Source organism: Vigna unguiculata, chromosome 11 (genome assembly GCF_004118075.2).
Source record: "Vigna unguiculata cultivar IT97K-499-35 chromosome 11, ASM411807v1, whole genome shotgun sequence".
Classification (NCBI taxonomy): domain Eukaryota; kingdom Viridiplantae; phylum Streptophyta; class Magnoliopsida; order Fabales; family Fabaceae; genus Vigna; species Vigna unguiculata.
In genome coordinates, this window is record NC_040289.1 from 29,975,348 (window position 1) to 30,002,915 (window position 27,568).

Sequence of the window (27,568 nt, forward strand, 5' to 3'; positions counted from 1 at the left end):
CAAAAATATAAAATAACCATGAATGGACTATGTAAAAATAATATAATTTTTTAATTATTAGATTGTTGGATCATTAGTATAATATTTTAAGAATTGGTTTCTCTAACTGAATAATTTGATCTTTAGTATAATGTTGTGAAAAATATAATCTATCTTGTTTCCATCTTCACGAATAGCTTCACTTTTATCACTTTTGAATAATAAATTTATTCTTTTATTCTTCACCAATATACCAATTTTTTAAAATAATATTAAAAATAATTTATCATACATTACTTACAAATTTGAGAAGTGTAAATATTAAAGGAAAAATATAATATAGTTAAGTCACAATTAAAAATCGGTTATGAAAAAACACATAATACATTATTTTTCTTCTATATTCATAAAAAATGAATATACCAAAGACTCATGAGATAAAAGAAACAATGTTAACTATTAAATTAATATTTCATTATCAAGTAAGATAAAAGATAATTACTTTTCTTTTCTTCAAAAAATAGATAAGAGAAATGAGAAATGAGAGAAAAAATAATTACTTTTTTCTTAAAAAAATATAATAGTGAGAGATGAGTACAATTTTTGTAAAATTAAGAAGACAACAAGAAAGGACATAAAAAATATCTTAATAAATATTTGGTTTAATTATTCTTTTAGTTATTGTTTTAGTTCAAAAATGTTAAGTTAGTCCTTCAATTTTGTTTAGTTTCAATTTGGTTATGAATTTTGAAAAGCTGATGCAATTTGGTTATTTTTATTAACTTTCTTGAAATAGATCAATATTTTTTCATTAAAATTAAAGTTGTAAATAGAAATAGTTTGTTTTGTTGGTATAATTAACATAATCTCACTGTCAATCTTGATGAAAATTGTTGATCCACTTCAATAAATTTAACGAGAAGAACCAAATTGTATCAATTTTTCAAAGGTCGGGATCAAATTAAAAAATTAAAACTAGAAAATATATTACTTATAATTTAAAAAAACTTTAAAAAAAAAATCAAAATTTTCAAAATGTATATAACATTAAAAAAAATTCAAAAATCTTGGGGGGCCATGCCCCTCCCAGCCTTTAAGATGCTCCGCCAATGTGCGTAGGGAGACATGTTTATCAAATTATTTTAGAGTCCTATTTACAAATTTTAATAATAAAATTAATCTACTTAATTTTGATGAATTGGATAATTGAATCTTAAAAACAAAATTAGAAGCAACGAAAAAAATAATCGGTAGAAGTTTATTTTTATCATTATATTATTTATATTACATGAGAGAAATATAAAAGAGTCAATTTTAAAAATAACTACAATCTTAAATATAATTTTACTCAAAAATTAGTTACAACATCTCAATCCTCGGTTTAAAGTATCTGTCAGTTTCATTCAAAGTTGTCTTCTCTTTCACTTTCTACGCTACCAAGAAAAGAAAAATAACCTTTTTTTATTTATTTTCTATTATACAAAATATATAACCTTAAAGATCGTTCTTTCATTCCTTCCAAGATTTAGCATAGTTCCATCTAACACGGTACACATAGTTACCCTTTGTAAAGTCGCTGCTTTACATAGTTCTAGTCCCGTTTGTTAACATCAGAGAAAATTGTGACAGTATAAAATTAATATAAGTCATTTTAAACAAAATAATTCAACAAAAGAAATTAATCAATTGACTTCAGGAACTGGAATTCCAGGTTTTACATCTCGTGCTTCCATGCTTTGTAAAATCTTATATTATTTGAACATTGTATGGCATTGACATGGTATAGGATCTAGCCTACAAGCATTACAACATAATTGTCAACAAAAATGGATCACATTGAACAATGGCATAAGTATATGTTTCACATCAAATGCGATGTATAAAAACATGATAGAAAAAACAAAAACTCAAGGAAGAGGTACATCACCTGCCTTCATTCTTGTATCTCCACAAGCTATGGTGGTGTAATTTGTTTTTGCTAAAAAAAAGAAGCAAAACAATTCATTAGTTTTAGCCACATAAGATTCCCTTCCACCTTGAAAACAACAATGATATCAATAAATAACTCTAGAATAATCCAACATGAGAGAAATAGTGAATTTTTTGGTACCAAATTTAAGGACAAAACATATTAAAAAAGAGTACCAAAATGAAATCATTTTTCTACCTAAATATGTTTACAAACAATTTGAATACCAAGTAACTTAACTAAAGTAAGTTAAATACCAGAAGTTATACCAACTACCATCACCATCAAAAGTCCACAATATGAAATTGATATACTATATGAAACATCTAAACATGTAACATCCCTTTTTTTAACAAACTATATTATTTATTTTAAATAAAACACTTAGAAAATATTATATTTTTACTAATATTTTGTATTTTATTATGATGTAGTCTAAACAGTAAAAATATATTTTATCATGATATACTTTTTACTTATTAAAAATAATTATAAGAAGAAAACAAAACTAATAAAATATATATATATATATATATATTAAAAAAAAATTAGGTAAATATATATATATATATATATATATATATATATATATTTACACACACTTATTTAATTAAAATATTTTTACCTAATATATATATATATATATATATATATATATATATATATATATATATATATATATATGAAGAATTTTCTGAAAGAGATAAAAAATATATATAGAAAAGAAAAAAAGAAGAAGAAAGGATAAGAAGATAGTAAGAAAGGATAAAAAGAAAAAAAGAAGAAGATAAGATCAAGAGATAAAGATTATCTCTTCATTAATGTAGGTAATGATGGTAATGATGATTTGGAAAATGATAAGCATGTGTAGCTTATATATATACATATGTATGAAGATGAAATGAAGTGAAGAGAAGAAGTTACGTAAAGAAAGTGAGAAAGGGAGAGAGAGAAAGAGAAAGAAAGGAGAGAGAGAGAAAGAAAGAAGAGAGAGAAAGAGAAAGAGAAAAATAGGGAAAGAAAGTTTAGAGCAAAGATTCAAAGAGATCCTAATTCTCTTCAAATATTATTAGTGTGCTCTTCAATCAATAAGGTAAGGGGGAGTGAGGTTAAGCTTTTATATATTAATCTTGATAAGCTCATGGGTTTTATATTAATCTTTTATTTATTTTGACTCATATATTATTCCATTTACTTTCATTTAACTTATTTCCATTTATTATCCTCTTATATTTATTTTATTTCATCTCCAATTATACACTGATCCTATTTATTTATTTTATTTAATCTCCAAATATGTATTGATCCTGTTTATTTATTTTATTTAATCTTTAGTTACGCACTGATCCTATTTATTTATTTATTTATTTTATTTATCTCCAGTTACGCACTGGTCCTATTTATTTATTTTATTTTATTTATCTCCAATTACGCACCGGTCCTATTTATTCATTTTATTTTATTTATCTCCAGTTACGCACTGGTCCTATTTATTTATTTTATTTTATTTACCTCCAGTTATGCACTGGTCCTATTTATTTATTTAATTTAATTTATCTCCAGTTACGCACCGTCCTATTTATTTATTTTATTTTATTTATCTCCAGTTACGCATTGGTCCTGTTTATTTATTTTATTTTATCTCCAGTTATGCACTGGTCCCATTTATTTATTTCAATTAATATATTTCCAGTTACGCATTGGTCCCGTTTAATTTATATTTTTGTTATTTTATTTATTTATAATGTTATAATCCTTATCTAATTATTTATTTAAAGTTCTTGCTTTGATTCTTATTTTATCATTATTTTATGATTAAAAAAAATGTGAAGTGAAAGTAAATATTATTTTATTCAATGAACTTGAATATAAGAAAATTACATGTACATTTTATTTTATTTTATGTTCTTTGTGTATAGTTTATACAATGACATGATTTGATAGTCATCACATTTTATGACCCTTGAAAATATCCAAGAGTATGTCAGTTGAGTGAGAGTTAAGTTTGGTTTCAATAAGTTGAGATTAAACCAGTGTCAAAGTGTTTGTATTTGGGAAGTCACAGTTTGGTACACTGCGGGATGAAAGGCAGGGACCATGGTGGGGTCTAAGGAAGTTTTACCAAGTAGGTGAATATCTGGATAGTTCAGAATAGCGCACTGGGCTAGGATATTCATAGGCCAAACTTGGGACTATCCGATACCTGCTCGGCATCGCCAAGGTTAGGTAGTGAGTATATATCTCTTTTATGAGCCGATGAATGACTAATATTCTCGAGAAAGAAATAATTATGATTGTACCATGTTTTATGAGAAATACTCAACTACCTAATCACTTCCCAAAGTAACTTTTGATGTTCAGATTGGATCATCAGAAGTGGAATATGGATCCATATGTCTGGTAAAACAAGATCAAGTTTTGTGGTTGTAGGTCCAAATCTAGGCCCCCGGTGTCTGTATTGTTTGTTGAGTTTATGAAGATTGATATTTAAGGCTTATAAAGACCTCACTCCTTTCATATTTTTTCTTTCATATGTACCTGTTGCATGAACAGAAGATGAACCTGCTCAGTGAGAGTTATTCGGGATATTGTTGGTGGATCTTCTGAAGATTAACTCATGGATAATTTCTATTAATATCTTTAGGAGATATTAAAAATATAGATAAATCTTCTATTTTGATGTAAGACTCTTAATATTATACAAATATATATATTTTTGTAATATTTCATGAACAATTACATAGATGTAAACCATATATATGAATATGATGTTATGTTATTATTAATGTTCTCTCAAGAATAATCTTATAAAAAAAAATTATTTCCATATCTTTTTATCAGATAATAATTATTTAGTATAATAGTCGGGGTGTCACATTTAGTGGTATCAGAGTAGTTCCTTCTGTCAAGACCTTGGGTATGGTGTCTTCCATGTTTGTAGTCTCTACTAGTAAGTAGAGGTGCAAGTTGTTTGTTCTTACATTTTTCTTGTAAAGGAGAAATGCAAGATAAGTAGACTAATAAAAGTAAGTAATAACAACAATTAATACTTGTAGTAAGGATAAGTTTTAACAATAGTTAAAAAAAAAATCTAAAGAAAACTAAGGAAATTGTTCATTCTTTCAGGAAAAGATGGATAACGGACCAAACATTACCAATGAGTTGTTGGAAAGAATGACAATTGTCCTGGAAAATATGAGCCAAAAACAAAATGTTGAACCCATGGAAAATCAAGGATTACAAACCTTTCGCAGGAATAATCCACAAAAATTTAAAGGGGGATTTAATCCTGAAGGTGCTCAGTCATGGATAGCAGAAATTGAGAAAATTTTCATCGCAATGACGTGTGCAAATGCAAATAGAGTCACATTTGCTACATTTATGCTCGTTGAAGAAGCTGAAAACTGGTGGAGATTTACAAAACAACAATTGGAGGATGAAGGGAGACAAATTACTTGGGAAGCCTTCAAACAAAAGTTTCTGGAAAAATATTTTCCAGAGGATCTTCGGAGGAGGAAAGAAGTTGAAATCCTTAATCTTCGTCAAGGAATCATGTCTGTAGGAGAATATGCAACAAAGTTTGACAAGTTGTCAAAGTTTTGTCCTTACTTTCATGATAGAGTTGATGAACGTTCCCGTTGTTCCAAGTTTGAAAGTGGACTGAGACCTGATATTAAACAAGCAGTTGGTTATTTAGAGATTTCTTCCTTTCCTACTCTTGTAAACCGTTGTAGGATTTATGAGGATGATACTAAGGCAAGACAAACTCAATGGAGGCAAGGAGGGCCTTTTGATGGACGTCCTTGGAGTAGGAGATGGAGGAAATCCATGGAGAATGTTGAGGAGAAGATGAAGTGCAGCGGAATTTGGAGAATTTGGTGAAGATGAAGAGTAGAAGTGGAGCTATGGTATGGAAGGTGGCTAGAGGAGATGAAGGAGAAAGTTAGCCATGTGTGCTCTCAAATTAATAGAAGTGTGGAGTGATCTCAAACACTAGCATCTATTAGCAATTCAAGAGTTAAAATGTACAAATGGTCTACTTTTGGCTTTTATATGTGAGCCTAAAAGCTAGACTAATTCTTGGCCCTTAGATTAAGCTTGGAGGAGAAGCTTTAATCATCACCCTTGGATGGTGGCTTGGAGAAGGAGGCATCTTCCTAGCCTTTGGATGAAGGCTTGGAAAAGAAGACACTCTCTTAGCCTTTGGATGAAGGAGGCACATGGGTGGAGTGTGGACTTGGCTGCAAGGGATGCATGATCCATGAGGTGTAGGAAGGAATGTTGACTTCCACTTAGTCTACCTTTGACCTTTGGTAGCTCATGGCCAAATATCTTATTGGGCTTAGTCAAGCCCAATTTTATCAATTTTACTACACAATGTTTGACTTATTATTCTCGAAAAACAAGGCCTAAACAATGGCCCAATTTAAATCTAAACTATGGTCTTCCATGCATTAACTCATATTTTGTAGATTTCTTTGGCCCATGTGAATAAAGTGAAAAGCCCATGATTGACTTGATCATCTTGTGAGAGACCCATGTGGATCTTCTTCATCATGCTTCTAGTGATTGAGCCTCGAGGTGGGCTTGCGCTTGTTGATGCATTTGAGCTTAGGCTTATTGGGATCACATCATCCCCTCCCCCTTGAAGAGGATTTGCCCTCAAATCTTGGTGTTCATCACCCATGGATCCTACAAAAGGAATTAAATGAGATATATTGAAAGTGGAATGAACACCACTCTGATAAGTAGGAGGATATCTAAAGTAGAGGACAAAAGAAGGTCTTGTTGTATTGTTGAAAGTTACTTGAAGATGAATAAGATCTACTTCACAAAAATAATTTTGTGTACTTTGAGTTGTCTCAAACCTAGTAGGCAACATTAACTCAAAGTTTGATTTTGCAAAATCTTTTGAGGAGTTTAAAACAATGGGAAGGGAAATTGGCTTGAAAAACTTAGCAAAAGTAAATATTGGTTTGAAGAAATGAGAATGATTGATGAAATGAGAAGAGTTAAAAGATTTGAGCACTCCCTTTAAAATTCCTAATTCAATGAGAATTGTGGGGTTTGGAGGTGCCTTTAGTAGCACTCCTTTGTTGAGTAGGATTTCTTCTTCCTCTTTCTCTTTCTTTTCAAGCTCTATTTTTGCTCTCTTTTCTCTCAGTGCCTTGTCAGATTCTTTCCTTTCCTCTTCCTCTCTATCTCTTCTTTTCTTCTCCTCTTGCTCTTTTTGCACATGGTCTCTTTGCTTTTTAATTTCTCTTTGCTTTTCAATTTCTCTTTTCTTACTCAAGAGCAAGTCAAGTTTATCTTTAAAATCTCTTTCTTGACGAGAAAACTTCTTTAGATTTTGAATGAATGCATCTCCTATATCAATGAAGTTTTCTAGTCGAGACTGTTGCTCTCGAGTGATCCTATATGAAGAGGGAACAAAATGTTTCCACATGCATGCTTTTAGTTCATAAAAGGTATTAATGCATGATGCTCTTCCCTTTTCCACTTGAAATTGCCTTTGATGCCACCACTCACAGGCACGTCCTACAAATCTAGAAATAACATGCCTAAGAATATCATACTGACTATATCTATTAAAGAATGGTTGCACCAACTTCTCTATATCCCACATCCAATCTATGAATGATAGTGGACCTATATCCTCCCCAAAGAATGGAATGTCACTATGAAATGTATAATGCAACTCATGACTATCATGCTTATGCAACCTAGGACTATATGTAGAATATGTACTCATGATGATTGAATGAACTTATGCACTTGGATAAATGGGTGAAAGAAGAGGACTAGCACAAGTGTACCTCCAGGTAAGCGAGGTGAGTCTCACGGACTTCTTAAGTACCAAGGCCAATCCTTGCCAAGGTTACACTTGAAAAAGTACTCAAAGTTCACACAAATGTTCAAGTAATAAGTAGATAGAATCACATGAGGCAAAACACACAACAAGCACAAACAAGACTCAAAGAAAAGAAAAGACTAACACTAAAAACGGACCCCTAAATGGCAAAAATTTTAGAGACTTTGGTCTCACAAATTAAAACCACTAAGCGTCTAATCTAGGCGACCTAAAAGCAAGGTGAGAAAGCACTTAGAACTTTCAACACACTCACTTACTAAAACGTTGCACTATAATATGAAAAAAAAAAAGGTTCTACTTAGGAGATGGGATTGAACACCTTTGGTTCCCCAAGACACCTAAGTAGGCCATGGATACAATTGAGAACTTGAAAGAAAATTTGGTTCACTAATTTGGTACTCAAAATGAAGCAACCTCAAGCCACTTAATATCTCAATTTTTGATGCTCAAAAGATGCAATTTCACAATCAAGGAGGCTTCAAAATGGTACCAAATATATGTGCCAAAAAGAAGTATAAAGTACAAAGAAATAAAGCCAAAAATAAGAAACAATGCAACTCCAAATGTGCTGCCAAAGTGCTGCCAATTTGCACAAAATCAAGAGCCAAGAGCTTGGCTTGTAGCCTCCTTTTGATTTGAACAAAGACCACCACCAAGTAAGGCACTTGTAAGCACCTAAAGCCACCAAAATGAAGTGCAAAATAGCAATTATAGCCTTGTTTTTAAGGCCAAAACAGCCACCAAACCTGCACCAAAAAACAAAACAACAAGAAAACTATACCAAGCAATGGAGTTAGCACACACTCTCTCAAATGAATAGGTCCAAAACTCTCAATAGGTGAGGAAAAGGATAAGCACACAAGCTAAAATTCTACTTCAATATCCACCACCTAAGATGCTACCAAATCATAGAAACCATTCTAAACTTCATAGCATCATCAATCACAACCAATAAGAGTCAAGTATATGAACCCAAACAAAGGAGAAAGCAAGAAAAGCTAATTAGAAATGTTAAACCAAAAGAGAATTGAAATGAAACATGACTAGAAGGAGATTCAAAAAGTGACAAGCAAGAAATTAAAGGCTCGAAAGAAAGGCAAGCACTACAAAAAGGAACCTAGAAATGCACTAGAATAGATGAAAAAAAAATTGAAAATAGTGAAGAAAAAGTGCTCAAAAACAGCCACTGTACTCATTGCAATTTTGTGCCAAATTGAGGGAATAAATTCCACTTCTAGTGAAGGCAAACTCAAGCCAATATATAGTACACAATCAAGGAATCAATTAGAATAACAAAGAGCACTTAAAAGCACCACAAATCGCACAAAACAGCAGTAAAACATAAAATTCCCGAGACCACTGCGCCAGAAAACGTGAAAATTTTCCTCAACTTCGCCGATTTTTCATGTTTTTTATACTCAACATTTTTGAATGATTCTTTTTTTGTATGTTTCGTCTGGATGTTAGCTAAATGAGGAAAAATTCAGATTAAAATTTGGACCAGGCAGTGAGTCATGACAAATCTCAAACAGTAGGTGTGCGTGCAGTGAAATCTGGAAAAACAGACTGAAGCAGAATTGCTCACGGAAATTGTAAGATGTTCTATGAAAATTCAAGATGAATGAACTTGATTATGATCTAAAATCAAGTATGAATCATAGAAGAACATCTTAAACACTCAAAAGCACAATCCAATCGGTGAAATGGACGAAAAACAGTGAGACCATTGCCTTACACATCCACAAGCATCACTTGAAGTTCATAGCTCATTTTGTGTGATGTAGGACTTGGTTCTCATCAAGCAAGTGCAGAATTCAGCCATATGAACGAAAATTAAGATGAATTAAAGTGCTAAAACATGACTTAAGACAAAACACAATATAAGGAACTGAAAATTGAAAGATGCACCGATTAAAATGAAGAAAAACAGCAAGGAAGAAAAGAACAAGTGCTGGAAAACGAAAATGGAACCTAAAAACAGATTTGCACCAATGAAGCAAGGAGTACTACAAGATGAATCAATGGAGATTCATGTAGCCTCAATGTCAAACGGTGGAGAGCATAAAAAACATGAAAAAACAGCAGCAAAAGTGAAGAAAATAGTGGAGAAGAGAGACAAAACGAAAATTGAAACAAGAGACAAGTATGGACCAAGAACCTTACCCAAACCAAGAGGATGGATGCACCAAAGGCTTGGATGGCTCTAGATACCAATTGATGGACGTCCTTGGAGTAGGAGATGGAGGAAATCCATGGAGAATGTTGAGGAGAAGATGAAGTGCAGCGGAATTTGGAGAATTTGGTGAAGATGAAGAGTAGAAGTGGAGCTATGGTATGGAAGGTGGCTAGAGGAGATGAAGGAGAAAGTTAGCCATGTGTGCTCTCAAATTAATAGAAGTGTGGAGTGATCTCAAACACTAGCATCTATTAGCAATTCAAGAGTTAAAATGTACAAATGGTCTACTTTTGGCTTTTATATGTGAGCCTAAAAGCTAGACTAATTCTTGGCCCTTAGATTAAGCTTGGAGGAGAAGCTTTAATCATCACCCTTGGATGGTGGCTTGGAGAAGGAGGCATCTTCCTAGCCTTTGGATGAAGGCTTGGAAAAGAAGACACTCTCTTAGCCTTTGGATGAAGGAGGCACATGGGTGGAGTGTGGACTTGGCTGCAAGGGATGCATGATCCATGAGGTGTAGGAAGGAATGTTGACTTCCACTTAGTCTACCTTTGACCTTTGGTAGCTCATGGCCAAATATCTTATTGGGCTTAGTCAAGCCCAATTTTATCAATTTTACTACACAATGTTTGACTTATTATTCTCGAAAAACAAGGCCTAAACAATGGCCCAATTTAAATCTAAACTATGGTCTTCCATGCATTAACTCATATTTTGTAGATTTCTTTGGCCCATGTGAATAAAGTGAAAAGCCCATGATTGACTTGATCATCTTGTGAGAGACCCATGTGGATCTTCTTCATCATGCTTCTAGTGATTGAGCCTCGAGGTGGGCTTGCGCTTGTTGATGCATTTGAGCTTAGGCTTATTGGGATCACATCACCTTTGAGGCACAAAAGAAATGATTTTAATAATAAGAAACCCTACCAACGTCCATCTCATACTTCATGGAATTCTTCAGGACAAAGACATTCCTCTGCTGCCAATAATTCAGGCATAACCAACCTTATTAAATGTTTCCACTGTGGAGGACCTCATCTGTCAAGAAATTGCACCATAAGGACTATAACTTGCTTCAATTGTGGGAAGTTGGGTCATTATCGTAATGAATGCAAAGAGTTAATTAAGGAGCAAGGAAGTGGGGGAAGCAACAACAAAGGAAATAATCAACTTGGAAGACCAAAGACAACCGGGAGAGTCTTCACGATGAATGGTACTGAAGCTGTTCAATCTGAAGATCTAATTCAAGGTAAATGCATCATAAATGGTCACCTCGTTAATGTACTATATGATTCAGGTGCTACTCATTCTTTCATATCACATGAATGTGTCAAACATTTAAAGTTACCTGTCTCTTTATTACCATATGATTTAACTGTGTCTACTCCTACCAATGTTCCAGTCACGACTTCACTTGCATGTACAAATTGCAATATTTCTATAGGGAATAGAAAATTTTCTGTAAATCTTATATGTCTACCCTTGTCTCATTTGGATATTGTTCTTGGAATGGACTGGTTATCTTCCAACCATGTTCTCCTAAACTGTCACGATAAGACTTTAATTTTTGAATCACACATAGGTGAAGTTTTTGACTCAAAAGAATTAAAAGAGAGTACTACCAACCACAATGAAATCCCAAAAGGATCTCAAGTATACATGATCTTAACTTCTTTAAAAGTCAAGGAAATTCCAGACATTAATAAGTTTCCTGTTGTTTGTGAGTATCTTGATGTTTTCCCTGAAGATGTTCCTGGGTTACCTCCACAAAGAGAAATAGAATTCACTATAGACTTGGTACCAGGATCAAGACCTGTGGCTATAGCCCCTTATAGGATGTCACCTCTAGAGTTAGCAGAATTGAAAAAACAAATAGAAGAATTGTTGGATAAACAATTCATCAGACCTAGTGTTTCTCCCTGGGGTGCGCCAGTATTGTTAGTCAAGAAAAAGGATGGCACTATGAGGTTGTGTGTGGATTATCGTCATCTTAACAAAATCACCATTAAGAACAAATACCCTCTACCAAGGATTGATGATTTGATGGATCAATTGAGAGGTGCTGTGGTATATTCCAAAATTGACTTAAAATCTGGTTATCATCAGATTCGAGTCAAGGCGGAAGATATTCAAAAGACAGCTTTTAGGACAAGATACGGTCATTATGAGTACTTGGTAATGCCTTTTGGTGTGACCAATGCTCCTGCCATTTTTATGGATTATATGAACCGTATTTTTCATGAATTTTTGGATAAATTTGTGGTTGTTTTCATTGACGACATTTTAATTTATTCCAAAAATCATGAAGAACATGAGAGGCATTTGAGGATTGTGTTACAAATTCTAAGAGAGAGACAATTGTATGGAAAATGGTCAAAGTGTGAATTCTGGTTGAGAGAAGTTCAATTTTTGGGTCATGTGATATCACAAAATGGCATTGCAGTTGACCCCTCAAAGGTTCAAGCGGTATTGCTTTGGGAACAACCAAAGAATATCACGGAAATACGTAGTTTCTTAGGATTAGCAGGCTACTATAGAAAATTCATTGAAGGATTTTCTAAATTAGCATTGCCTTTGACTAAGTTAACACGTAAGGGACAACCTTTCGAATGGAATGAAGCATGTGAGTTTAGTTTTCAAGAGTTGAAGAAAAAATTAACATCTGCACCTGTTTTAATCCTTCCTGACCCTACAAAAAATTTTGAGGTATATTGTGATGCATGTGGACTAGGATTAGGATGTGTGTTGATGCAAGAAAGAAAAGTTGCAGCTTATGCTTCACGGCAACTCAAGCAACATGAGCTTAATTATCCTACACATGATTTGGAATTAGCTGCAGTGGTGTTTGCATTGAAAGTATGGAGACATTACTTGTATGGAGCAAGGTTTGAAGTTTTCAGTGACCATAAAAGTTTAAAATACCTTTTTGATCAAAAAGAGCTAAACATGTGACAACGTAGATGGATGGAATTTCTTAAGGATTACGACTTTGAGCTGCAATATCACCCTGGGAAAGCCAATGTTGTTGCAGATGCTTTGAGTCGAAAGTCTATACATGCATCCATGATGATGGTGAAAGAATTGGATTTGATAGAATCATTCAGAGACTTGAACTTAGCTGTAAAACTTAGACCCAATAGCATATGCTTAGGAATGTTAAAAATATCAAGTGAATTCTTAGAAGAAATAAAGAGAGCTCAAGAAAGAGATCAATTTTTGCAAGAAAAGTTGATAGCAAAAGTTGAAGGAAAGGAATCTGAATTCCACAAGGATTCAAATGGAATCATCAAGTTTAGAGATAGAATTTGCATACCTGTAAAAGAAGAGTTGAGAAAGTTGATAATGGAGGAAGCTCATAAGAGTAGCTTAAGTATTCATCCGGGTACTACAAAGATGTATCAAGACTTGAAGAAAATGTTTTGGTGGTCTGGGATGAAGAAAGAAGTGGTAGAGTTTGTTGCACGTTGTCTAGTGTGTCAGAAAACAAAAGTTGAACATAGAAAGCCTTATGGGGAACTACAATCCTTAGATGTACCGGAATGGAAATGGGAAAGCATATCCATGGATTTTGTGACAGGGTTACCAAAGACTGTGTCAGGTCATGATGCAATTTGGGTCATTGTAGATAGATTAACAAAATCTGCTCACTTTCTACCTATTAACATTAGATTTTCCTTAGAAAAGTTAGCTCATTTGTACATAAAAGAAATTATCAAGCTACATGGAGTACCTTCTAGTATAATTTCTGATAGAGACCCTCGTTTCACATCTAGATTTTGGGATAGCTTACAAAAAGCCTTGGGAACAAAAGTTAGGCTTAGTTATCACCCCCAAACTGATGGACAATCAGAAAGGACTATCCAATCTTTAGAAGACTTGTTGAGAGCCTGTGTTTTAGAACAAACTGAAAGTTGGGAGAAATTTCTACCACTTATAGAGTTCACTTATAACAACAGTTTCCAGTCAAGCATAGGAATGACCCCATATGAGGCTTTATATGGGAGAAGATGTAGAACCCCGTTGTATTGGTATGAGAATGGAAATTCCTTAGTTTTGGGTCCAGAGATAATTCAACAAGCAACTGAGAAGATTAAAATGATTAGGGAAAAGATGAAAACTTCTCAAGATAGGCAGAAAAGTTACTATGACAAACGAAGAAAACCCCTTGAGTTTGAAGAAAGAGATCATGTTTTCTTGAAAGTTACACCTGTAACTGGGGTTGGTAGAGCTCTCAAATCTAGAAAACTTACACCCAAATTCATAGGTCCTTATCAAATTCTTAAAAGAATTGGTTCTGTCGCATACCAAATTGCTTTACCTCCAAACCTTTCAAAACTTCACAATGTTTTTCATGTGTCTCAACTTCGTAAATATATTCATGACCCTTTTCATGTGATAGAACCTGATGTAGTACAAATATGAGAAAACCTTACTTATGATGTGCTTCCTGTAAGGATTGGAGATCGAAGGATTAAACAACTTCGGAGAAAGGACATACCTTTGGTAAAGGTATTGTGGAGTCAACAAGATGAAGGTGATGCAACTTGGGAATTAGAAAGTAATATGAGAGAGATGTATCCCCATCTTTTTGCAACCACGTGAATTTCGGGGACGAAATTCCTAAAAGGAGGGGAGAAATGTAACATCCCTTTTTTTAACAAACTATATTATTTATTTTAAATAAAACACTTAGAAAATATTATATTTTTACTAATGTTTTGTATTTTATTATGATGTAGTCTAAACAGTAAAAATATATTTTATCATGATATACTTTTTACTTATTAAAAATAATTATAAGAAGAAAACAAAACTAATAAAATATGTATATATATATATATATATATTAAAAGAAAATTAGGTAAATATATATATATATATATATATATATATATATATATTAGGTAAAAATATTTTAATTAAATAAGTGTGTGTAAAAATAAATAAATAAATATATATATATATATATATATATATATATATATATATATATATATATATATATATATATATATATATAAAGAATTTTCTGAAAGAGATAAAAAATATATATAGAAAGAAAAAAAAAAGAAGAAAGGATAAGAAGATAGTAAGAAAGGATAAAAAGAAAAAAAGAAGAAGATAAGATGAAGAGATAAAGATTATCTCTTCATTAATGTAGGTAATGATGGTAATGATGATTTGGAAAAGGATAAGCATGTGTAGCTTATATATATACATATGTATGGAGATGAAATGAAGTGAAGAGAAAAAGTTACGTAAAGAAAGTGAGAAAGGGAGAGAGAGAAAGAGAAAGAAAGGAGAGAGAGAGAAAGAAAGAAGAGAGAGAAAGAGAAAGAGAAAAATAGGGAAAGAAAGTTTAGAGCAAAGATTCAAAAGAGATCCTAATTCTCTTCAAATATTATTAGTGTGCTCTTCAATCAATAAGGTAAGGGGGAGTGAGGTTAAGCTTTTATATATTAATCTTGATAAGCTCATGGGTTTTATATTAATCTTTTATTTATTTTGACTCATATATTATTCCATTTACTTTCATTTAACTTATTTTCATTTATTATCCTCTTATATTTATTTTATTTCATCTCCAATTATACACTGATCCTATTTATTTATTTTATTTAATCTCCAAATATGTATTGATCCTGTTTATTTATTTTATTTAATCTTTAGTTACGCACTGATCCTATTTATTTATTTATTTATTTTATTTATCTCCAGTTACGCACTGGTCCTATTTATTTATTTTATTTTATTTATCTCCAGTTACGCACCGGTCCTATTTATTCATTTTATTTTATTTATCTCCAGTTACGCACTGGTCCTATTTATTTATTTTATTTTATTTACCTCCAGTTATGCACTGGTCCTATTTATTTATTTAATTTAATTTATCTCCAGTTACGCACTGTCCTATTTATTTATTTTATTTTATTTATCTCCAGTTACGCATTGGTCCTGTTTATTTATTTTATTTTATCTCCAGTTATGCACTGGTCCCATTTATTTATTTCAATTAATATATTTCCAGTTACGCATTGGTCCCGTTTAATTTATATTTTTGTTATTTTATTTATTTATAATGTTATAATCCTTATCTAATTATTTATTTAAAGTTCTTGCTTTGATTCTTATTTTATCATTATTTTATGATTAAAAAAAATGTGAAGTGAAAGTAAATATTATTTTATTCAATGAACTTGAATATAAGAAAATTACATATACATTTTATTTTATTTTATGTTCTTTGTGTATAGTTTATACAATGACATGATTTGATAGTCATCACATTTTATGACCGTTGAAAATATACAAGAGTATGTCAGTTGAGTGAGAGTTAAGTTTGGTTTCAATAAGTTGAGATTAAACCAGTGTCAAAGTGTTTGTATTTGGGAAGTCACAGTTTGGTACACTGCGGGATGAAAGGCAGGGACCATGGTGGGGTCTAAGGAAGTTTTACCAAGTAGGTGAATATCTGGATAGTTCAGAATAGCGCACTGGGCTAGGATATTCATAGGCCAAACTTGGGACTATCCGATACCTGCTCGGCATCGCCAAGGTTAGGTAGTGAGTATATATCTCCTTTATGAGCCGATGAATGGCTAATATTCTCGAGAAAGAAATAATTATGATTGTACCATGTTTTATGAGAAATACTCAACTACCTAATCACTTCCCAAAGTAACTTTTGATGTTCAGATTGGATCATCAGAAGTGGAATATGGATCCATATGTCTGGTAAAACAAGATCAAGTTTTGTGGTTGTAGGTCCAAATCTAGGCCCCCGGTGTCTGTATTGTTTGTTGAGTTTATTAAGATTGATATTTAAGGCTTATAAAGACCTCACTCATTTCATATTTTTCTTTCATATGTACCTGTTGCATGAACAGAAGATGAACTTGCTCAGTGAGAGTTATTCGGGATATTGTTGGTGGATCTTCTGAAGATTAACTCATGGATAATTTATATTAATATCTTTAGGAGATATTAAAATATAGATAAATCTTCTATTTTGATGTAAGACTCTTAATATTATACAAATATATATTTTTGTAATATTTCATGAACAATTACAGAGATGTAAACCATATATATGAATATGATGTTGTGTTATTATTAATGTTCTCTCAAGAATAATCTTATAAAAAAAATTATTTCCATATCTTTTTATCAGATAATAATTATTTAGTATAATAGTCGGGGTGTCACAAAACACATTATTAGAAAGCAAAAATTAACTATAATAACAAATTAAATGCATATATATTCAAAAGTTTTCAAATTTGTTAATAGTACAATAAAGATAATTAAAATGTATACCTACTAAAAGAACAATAACTTGAAATCATAGCTTGAAATATAGGTTACATACTCTTATGCATAAGCCAAACACCATTAATGTGCTGTTGATAATCGCTAGAAAAAAAGTTGAAATGGAGTTTATATATATATATATATATATATATATATATATATATATATATATATATATATATATATATATATATACCCGATGCATCTTTCACTTCACATAGTGACACAAAAATATGATCTATATTTCATTTCAACCGATTAAACAAACCTATTGTGATCAATATAAATTAAGAAAACAATAAAAAAGATAAAAAAGAACAAACCATTGAATATGTAATCAGTATAAACCTCTATTTTCAAATTCTTATCAAAAATTAAGATCTTTGTAACTCTCGTCCACAGCGATACATCAAATCAATAACGACATCCATTGCTTCCTAAAACTTTGAGTGCATGAAAGCTATCAAACTAGAAGAAGAAAAAGAAGAATAATCAAGAAAAAACAAAAAAAAAGTTAAGAACTTTAAAATTTAATAATCTAAACACATGATAGAAACATTCAAAAACCATCTTCCAAAAAGTTTTACTCTTCAAGTACATGAAAGCCATCAAACAGGAAGAAAAAGAAAAAGAACCAAGAAGCAACTAAAAAGTTAAGAACTTTAACACAGAAAAAAAAATCATCAAATCAAACAATAAATTGTAAAATGTACATTTACATGCTATTTTAACACCTAAACACCATCCCTTGCGAAATATATATAAAGAACAAACCTTTGACCAACACAATGATTAACTAAAGAACACATAGAAATGTTAAAAACATAACACTAAAATACATACATGGTCAAATGTAGAGAAACCAAGCACCAAGCACCAAACACCATTGTCCAAAACTAAGAAAACACAAATACAAAATAGAAAGGGATTTTCATAACAGCCAACCCAAACCTTATTTTAATCGGATAGGGTTTTCTTCTCTCCCCCTTCGGACCACTACTGCCATAGAACCACGATCTCTCCAACATCATCGGTCACGAAAGGAACCACCACTGCTCATTGTCGTCGTTTTCCTTTTCGTTGGAACGTGCAAACACAACAAACCCGTGTCGCGGCCGATGAAACGATTTGTGAAACAGGATAATGGAAAAATAAGCACAAAAAATAAAGAAAAAAAATGAAACTTAAGCACCCAAGAGGACAAAAATCCAAACGCACAAATAAAAAATAAATAAAGAACACCACCAAGAAGAACAAACACAACTTAAAAAAACTTAACCTTTTGACTTTCAAATACTACTAACCCATGATGATACCCTATTCAACACATTAGAAGTACAAAAAATACAAACTTTCATGAAGAAGAAGCAGAACTAACCTTCAACAGGAAGGCTTTTCTTCTGCTCTTCAAAATGCCCTTTGGTGGAAGAATGAAGAATGGAAATAGCTTGGCTTCCTGGAGAAGAAGACTGGTAATCTTCTCTTGGCCAACGTCAATCACAGATTAAATGCACAATCACAATCAAATTGTATCAGCCTTGTAGCGGGAAACTTCAAAGAATAGCATAAAGACCAAAAGTCCTTTATATAAGACACATGTCAATGACTTTGGGCAGGAAAATGAAAAGGAAGCTGAACAGGAAGGGTAAAACAGTCAAATAGACAAGTAACTAACGAAGGGTACACAAAAAGCTTCTTATGTACACAGTAATTGACAAAAAAACCTTTAAAATAGACATGTGTCAACGAATAAAGTTGGGTTATTTCAGTAATATTCAAATGTATTTTTACAAAAAAACCTGTAGAATGGACAGATGTCGACAAATAAAATTAGGGTATTTGAATTATTTCCAAAGATGATTGTTTTCATATATTTAGATTCATAATAAATGGGCTACCAACTTTTCTTGCATCTTACCAACACTATTGCTTCCAAATAATCTATCTAAAAGATATAAAAGAATACATTTTCAATTACATATATAAGTATTTCTGAATCGAGAAGTAACTTTGATGTTTCAAAATTGTTTTTAATATTCCAGAAATTGTTTCGAAATTAAAATTTATATAATAAAATATTTTTTATCTTTTAAAAGTCCCGTGCAACGCATGGTTAAAAACGCTAGTAGTTATTATATACACTGTATTCAGAGATGCAGAAGTTTTTGTAAGCAATCATATTCTTTTTCAACAACACTAAGCTCTCCATTCAAAATATTCCATCAACCTCCTGTCTTCACCTTCCTCTTCACAAGCTTCATTCATAACCCTCGACCATTAACCAGCATTTCCAATCATCTTCCACGCACACAGAACTCTCATCTTCGTTACCAGAAATCACAACAGAGCAAACTAAGATCACCACCAAGAAGAACAGAAAGCACAGGTTATCCAAAATCATATATAACTCTTATTCTTAGTTTTGTTTTGAATTACAAGGCAGTGCTATTTTGTTCTATCCGTTTTCACTTCTTGCTTCAGTGTGTGTTTTCCTTCCCCTTTGTATTGGATACTTTGCATTCGCATTCACAGTGCCAGATAACCTGAATGCTAAAATTAATCGAGAGAGGGGGAAAACAAGTTTGAGTGGCAGTGAAGGAGAGACTAGCACTGGCTAGTGTGGCAGGAGGTTCGTGGAGGCGCCAACCACCTCCGATTTGCCTTGGCGGAGTTGAACGGAGGTCGCGGCGGCTGCGTCAATTACTTTCCCGGCGATGAAGGATGCGTGGTTCGGAGCGCCAAGTAGCCTCGGAAGAGAGAAACCCTCGCGCAACGAAGAGGAAGAGTGGCGCCAGCCGTGCCGGCGGCGCGTTGCGGCGGCCTTGGCTGGTCGATGCAGAGGTGGAGCGGCGGACTTGGTTGGTGCTGTTCTGTGACGAACCGGAGCTGGGGAGGGATTGGATGCCGCGGCGACGCCGGTGAGGCTGGCAGTGGTGGACGGCGACGCTGCTGGCGGTTCTGGTTGGAGACCGTGCGGCTGTGAGTCTTGGTGGGGGGTTGGTCTGGTTTGAAGAAGCCTTTGGGTGAAGAAGAAGATGATTAAGGTTTTTTTGTGTTTGAAGAAGACGATGAGGAGTGCGGATTGCACGATTTAACATCTTTTAGCGTTTTTGCAGAGTTGCACGATTAGTGTACGGATACGATTAACGCGACTGAAGTTCGTTTCGTGTACTATTCAGGCACAGAAACGATTTGTTTCGGGAATAGTACGATGCTCAGCCATTTTATTCTTCTTATAGTTCGTTCTCTGCTCTATCTGTGATGTTTGGTTGCTTGTTTGCTATAGTGTGTTGCATTGTGCCGGTTGTGTTATTCTATTTGGATTTTTATCTGAGGATGAATTTCAATGTTGAAGTTATTTCCTGTTGTTGGTTATTTTCCTGGTATTTGTTTGTAAGTAATAGATTTGATGAGCATTTGACTTTTACAAGTTGCTATGCACGATGTGTTTGGCTGTTCGTTACAACTATATAGGTTGCGTTTGACTATTTGTTGATGTGGCTCTTAATTTTCCAAGCTCTTAGTATTGTTTGACTTTCCTTTGGGTTTCATTCTTTGTTTGAATTTTGTTCAGCATGGCCTTTCAAGCACTATTCAAGGTGAATTGCTTCGTTTTGTCCAAATATTTTTTATGAAATTGGGAAAACCAAGCAGAAGGTTTTAAGATGTATTGGGTTGGACTGTAATATCATCACCTCCTCTATCTGGAAGGGTGAAACCTTTTGTCATTTATTGCTCTCTTTGACACTAATTACACTAGTGCTCTTTTTTTTACCCTTCTGTTACAGGTATTAAGGCTGTAATAAAAAAGGGTTGACCAGCTTTAAGATGGAGCTCACTATTACACAACCTGATGATTGGCATCTTCACCTTCGTGATGGTTCTCTTCTTGAAGCTGTTCTCCCTCACAGGTCATTTTGCTTGCATTATTAAAATAACCCACAATGGTACTGTACTATTTTAGGAGGTATGCCTTGCTATATTGTAAGAGGTAAACAAGAAATGATGTAGAGGTAAGAATTAGAAACTTTCATGGTGCAAATTTCTAAATTTCAGTATCTAGTATATTACAAAATGATAGCATATAACAGAAAAGCTATCGGTGATTTCACACACAAGATACAAAACGGCTGGTTAAATGGAGAAAGACATTGAGGTTTATTTGAGGCTGTTAAGTATCTCTCTAGCTCAAAGGAAAGTTTTATTGGACTGCAAGATGACTAGACTACCTATGCTCTATGACAGTGAATATTGGGCTTTAAAAGGGCAAAACAAAAGGAGTGACATAAATGATAGGAAGATTTGGTTTGACTCCTACTGGGGAAAAAATGATAGAAAATTGATAAAGGTGGTTTGGACATTCAAATGCCACTTGAGGCTGAGGAGAATAGATCACATAGTTTTAAGCCCTGTTCAAAGGGCCAGAGGGAGAGCAATAAATACATTGGAGGAAATTATTAAGAGGGATTTCATGTTGAATATTATCCTTAAATTTAGCTTTTGCATTGCGTGATCTGTCTAGCTGACTTTACATAGTGGGATAAGATTATTGATATTGTTGACACTTTACTCTTTCCTAATCTTTTGGGGTCAATGTGAGAAAGTCTTGTACTGTACATTTCTGTATAGCATGCCATCCATTTTGTTTATTGCATTCACATTAAAGTTCACAAGAGTGATTCAGACTATTGCTCTTACAGTGCTAAGAATTTTGGAAGGGCTATAGTGATGCCAAATTTGAAACCACCCATCACTACCACATCTGCCGCTGTCACATATCGAGAGTCCATTTTGAAAGCAATACCTAGAGATAGCAACTTCACTCCTCTCATGACACTTTACCTCACAGACTTGACTACGCCTGATGAGATTAAACTTGCAAGTGAGTCTAATTAGCACGATGCACTACTTTAAAAAATATTTATTACCTATGAACAGAAAAAAGTCTTACATTTATCCGTAACTTTAATTTGTGTGTATTTATATTTATATGTATGTAAGTTTTGTTCTTAAGCTGGTTAAAACGAGGTTTCTGTCATCTTCTTTTACTTCTTATTGATCAGTATAATATTTGTTGCATGCAATTGTCTAACACATCATCTTTGATCCTGTAACAAATGTCTTTAACCTGGGCCATGAGGTCATGATAATATATGTTCATTTATCATTTGATTAGACTGCACCCTCCTTAGTCATCTATCTGGCTTTGTTCCTCCCAATCCCTTTTATCATAGTACAATTCTTGATTATGCTACTTACATTGACAGAAAAAAGTGGACTTGTGTATGGTGTGAAGTTGTATCCTGCTGGTGCCACTACGAATTCCCAAGACGGTGTTACAGATCTTTTTGGAAATTGTTTTTCTGTTCTCGAGGAAATGGTTGAGCAAAATTTACCATTATTGGTAATTTAAATTTTATTTTTGTTTGTGGTTTTTGTTTTTGTTTATTTCTTTACATTTTCTTTCCCCACCCCAATTGTGTGTGTGTCAATGTTTAATGTTCTTATACTGATGCTTAAGAATGTATTTCTTTGTTATGTTCCATGTTTGCCTTCTTAATTCAAATCACTTCTAATATGTCACGTTTTTCATGAATTATTTTATACCATTTAATAGAATGCATGTACTAGGTGCTATGTTGGATACCGGTTTTTTATCAAGTCCCCTTTGAAAACATCTACCAACTCTTGTCCACTTAACCATGAACTGGCTGGTGTTTGTGGTAGTCAGTGGTGGCTAGTGGCATGCTTCATTCTTTATGTTTGCCCTTTATTTAATATGTAAAACTTATAAGTTTACGTTATACTTATCACTTTACATTACAGGTTCATGGAGAGGTTACAAATTCAGACGTAGATATTTTTGACCGAGAAAAGGTATTTATTGAAACAATTTTGAAGCCTTTAGTTCAAAGGCTTCCACAGCTGAAGGTTGTGATGGAGCATATTACTACTGCAGATGCTGTTAAATTTGTAGAGTCTTGCAAAGAAGGTAGCTAACTAAATTTCTAGGAAAAGATAATTTATCATTGTGTTAATTTTAAAATTATTCTCATGAATTGCTATATTTGTAAGGTTTCGTAGCAGCAACCGTAACACCGCAACATCTTCTTCTTAATCGTAATGCTTTGTTCCAAGGTGGTTTACAGCCTCACAATTACTGTCTTCCAGTGCTCAAAAGAGAGATCCACAGTACGTAGCTTTGTTTTCCATTATGTACAATCTAATAAATTTCAACATCTTCCAGGTGTTATACCACAGTTTACAATTTGAACTAATGATTCAGTCGAATTTGGAAGATTGATGAAATAATTTAAATTATGAGTTTTTTTTTTTTTTTTTTTAATTTTCTTGGTGTTACACTATGTTAATTAAATTAATCAGCCTATTTGATTTGATTGGAAAAGATAATTATGTTCTGAAGTGCATTGAATGGTCTTTCAAGAAACACAATTGTACTTCATAAATTTTAATTGCAGAGTGTAGCACAGTACGTGTTACACAGTACCATTGAAGCGTTTCGGTCTTTATCTATAATAATTCGTGAGTTAGTTTTGAGGAAATGTCCCTAGGGATAAGGATCATCACGTTGATAATGTTAAGAAACTGTACGTATCCTGGTCATCTTAGCTCATTTTTGTTTTCTTTTTCTTATTTAGGACAGGCTATTGTTTCGGCTGTTACTAGTGGAAGTAAACGATTTTTCCTTGGAACTGATAGTGCACCACATGATAGGCGGAGAAAGGAATGTTCATGTGGATGTGCTGGGATATACAACTCCCTGGTAGCTCTATCAATATATGCCAAGGTTTTTGAAGAGGTAGCACTTCATTTCACTAATGTGCATCTGGGTAGATTTCAGAAGGGTGATTTTTGTATCATTCAATTGTAATATGCAGAGTTTGTGAGAATAGTTAGAAATGAAACTTTGTGATTGGAAGCGAAAATATGATTTCTATAGTTTGCAAAACAAGTAATACAGTATGTTAGAGAGGTGATGATATCTGATAATGCATCACAAATTTTCACATGAATTTCTCACGTGTTTGTATGGTAATATATATTATGAGTATGTGGTATGGTTATCATATTTTGCATGATTTGTGAAAGTTTTTGGATTTAAGTCTTACAATTCTTTGTGAAATTGTTGCAATTTTAGGCCGGTGCACTTGATAAGCTGGAGGCTTTTACAAGCTTCAATGGACCTGACTTCTATGGCCTCCCTAGAAATAAGTCAAAGATTAAACTGAGGAAAGCTCCTTGGAAAGTACCAGATTATTTGTCATTTCCATTTGGAGACATTGTTCCCATGTCTGCTGGTGAAATCCTTGAATGGGAGGCATTGCCTTGTTGACTTGCATGTCTATTTCAAAGTTCGGTATCCTTCAGTAATCTTGTTCTAGTCTTATCAGTCAGTTCTGTGTTTATTTTACAGACTGTTATCATTTCCATTTTCTTGGTCAGGGTCAGGTAAGTTTCACTATAAATCAAAGCACTGACTGTGATTCATAAATTATTGGTTGTTGAACTGGGAATTTTGGTAATATTCAGAACTTTGATTAGGCAATTTGGTTGTTCGGATTTTACAAATAAACGCTGCTTAAATTTTCCAGATTTGCCTTGTTTCTATTTTGTCTTTATGGATCTTTGGATGTCTATATGATCCAAAGCGCCCCCAGGCCAATAGTCCCTACTGGGACACCAAATTTCATAACTTGTTTCAAAAGACTTTTATTTCTCATTTCTATTTTAATATTTGACCAGTGCTATTTCATTTTAACGATATTTTTATTTACATGAATAATGTAGACTGCAACTCCAACTACAATATTTTTGTATACATATAGTTGGAGGATGGACAAATCTACATAATCTTGACCCTACCAAATAGTGTCATGATTAAACCTTTAGAAGTTTTCCAAATAAGTATAAAAGGGGTGCTAGAAAATGTTCCCCCAAAGAACTCTTCCTTCGTATTGATATTCCCTCTCAATCTTAAAGCAAAACCCCGTTATTTATCAACTTTATTATTTTTTTCAAATGTGATATCTGACCAACTATTCCAATTTTTTGGAAAATGTTGAGAGAAAGAAAACAGAGAGAAAAATTATGCAGATAGACTTACGGTTCTTTTGGTATGATAGCAGGGAATGTGAGTGATAGGAAGGGAAGTGAAATGAGAGGAAGAAGGTAGTTAAGTAGAGAAGAAAATATTGGAAAGATTGAACAAAATTAAGTGGGGTCTGTGTGTGAAAAAAATGTGGAATTATTCCTATCTTCTAATTTTGCTATGTTGTGTCTCCTGTTGTTCTAATTCTATGTTTTTTTTTTAAATGTCAATGTTAATAATAACATAAATGTAAGAAAATATTTATTTGAAGATAATGAATTAAGAAAATGTTGTGATAATGTTCACTATCTTTCCTTGTATACTGTTATCCAATGTTAATCTAGATGATATATTTTTTTTGAATTGAAAGTATTAAAAATGAGTTAGCTTGATGAGTTAATTATATCTATTGACATTCTTTAGTTGGGTTTGTTATCCACATGTTTTAATTGCTTATAGGATCCTACTAACTGTGCTTGTTAATGTAATATCAATATAAAAGGATATTTTCAAAGTTAAAATTTATAAGAACTGATTTAAGATCTTTAGTGTCACAAGAATATTAATGCTTTAACAATTTTATCTACCAGAGAAGCCATGTTAGAAAATATTATTCTTGATTTTATCATTAGTAATTTTGCTCTTGGGAATATGCTTAAGTAAACACTTTTTGTTCTGAATGTGATAAATGAAGTGACAATTTCAGCATAGAAAAAAATGACATACCCTTAAATTTACTATGGAGATATCAATAATATTTTTTCTTAATAATTTGCTATTTACAACACCCTTAAATTAGTAAATGAATATCAATCATTTCGTGCCTGTTCGTAAGATTTTGCCATGAGGAAGCTCTATAGTGAAAATGTTAGCTATTTAAAATCTTCTTGTATAGGTAGGAATGATTCTACATAAATTTATTGTTGTGAATAGAATAATTTTATAATGCATTCTTCATTTCTGTTTAGTGTGGAAGAATGAAGTAGAAAAAGCACAAATACTACTAAAATAATTTGAAGTCTTTCCCAAAGACTTTGAAACGTCCAAAGCTAAAAAAGAAAAAGTGGCGCACAATTCTTCAGTTGGAAAAACTCTAGTCTTTCATTTTGGCTTCCATGTGAAATTAATCGTGGAAACTTTACCTTATGTTGAAATTAGTTTTACAACAAAATTTAAATAGCTTTATAATGGCAATGACATATATGTCTTATGTTTTTGAATCCTTGTAATTTTATTTCACGCTTTTTATATATGTAAAATTTAATTTAAAATTTTATTCTTAAGTTCTTAGATATTATAAATTTTGAATAGTATACCGCCATGCATTTTTAAATATGTAATGTCATTAAACATTTTTAAATATGTAATGTCATTAAATTAACATACAAAATAAATTTAAATTTATTGAAAGGAAAGTGGAATGAAGAGAGAAAAGAACGTAAAGTATGGTTGATGAATGGAGAAAAAAAAAGAGAAAAAACAACTGCTATCACAGTTTTATTAAAAACATGTCAAAATAATATATATATATATATATATATATATATATATATATATAAACCTAATTCTTTCATTTGCTCACAAGTTCGATAATTTGAACTCCTAACATCTATTAGGTAAGTCATGACAATTCTTCACCATGATTTGTCCATGAATAATAATTAGGCATGAGTATCTATGGTAAAGATCCAACCCAACATGATCCGCGTACTTGAAAAGTTTACACTTACACTTACAAAAATGACATATTAATATTTCACCTTGTTCTACTAACTTTTCTTGACCAATAACTTGTTGTAGGAACTTATACACTCCTTTTCTAAATTCATCTGTTAGATGTTTATTACCATCCAATCTTTTATACATCCACTTTTTACCTTTGAGGATTTATATCAATGCAGATCGACCGCAACAAATGACATATTCAATATGATTAATGAACTAACATGTAATCTTCTATTACATGTTATAAAATACTCCATATTAAATGAAACTAAAACATTAAATCCAAATTGTAATGATATGACATACAAATAAAAAAATCTTCAAATCACAATAAATTGTAAATTAAGCATGAATAAGGTGAATGCCAACCTAATAAGTTAAAAACTCACCTCTATTGTAGATGCACAACTGCTATAAACAAGTTCA

The 27,568-nt window shown here is 32.5% G+C and overlaps 1 protein-coding gene across 4 annotated transcripts; it reads left to right on the forward strand.

Moving 5' to 3' along the window:
• The first annotated feature begins 19,442 nt into the window (after positions 1-19,442).
• On the forward strand, positions 19,443-24,921 carry LOC114170373 (dihydroorotase, mitochondrial). 4 transcript variants are annotated; one of them, XM_028055849.1, is made up of 9 exons: positions 19,443-19,693; positions 20,424-20,513; positions 21,096-21,218; positions 22,008-22,189; positions 22,575-22,711; positions 23,134-23,299; positions 23,383-23,499; positions 23,967-24,127; positions 24,467-24,921. In XM_028055849.1, the coding sequence occupies exons 3-9, from the start codon at positions 21,136-21,138 to the stop codon at positions 24,659-24,661; spliced, it is 1,041 nt and encodes a 346-aa protein (XP_027911650.1). In that variant the 5' UTR covers positions 19,443-19,693; positions 20,424-20,513; positions 21,096-21,135; the 3' UTR covers positions 24,662-24,921. The 4 variants fall into 4 exon arrangements, with proteins under 4 accessions (XP_027911650.1, XP_027911649.1, XP_027911651.1 ...); XM_028055850.1 differs by lacking the exon at positions 19,443-19,693 and adding an exon at positions 19,721-20,351; XM_028055848.1 differs by lacking the exon at positions 20,424-20,513 and having other exon boundaries at positions 19,444-19,693.
• Positions 24,922-27,568: the final 2,647 nt, after the last annotated feature.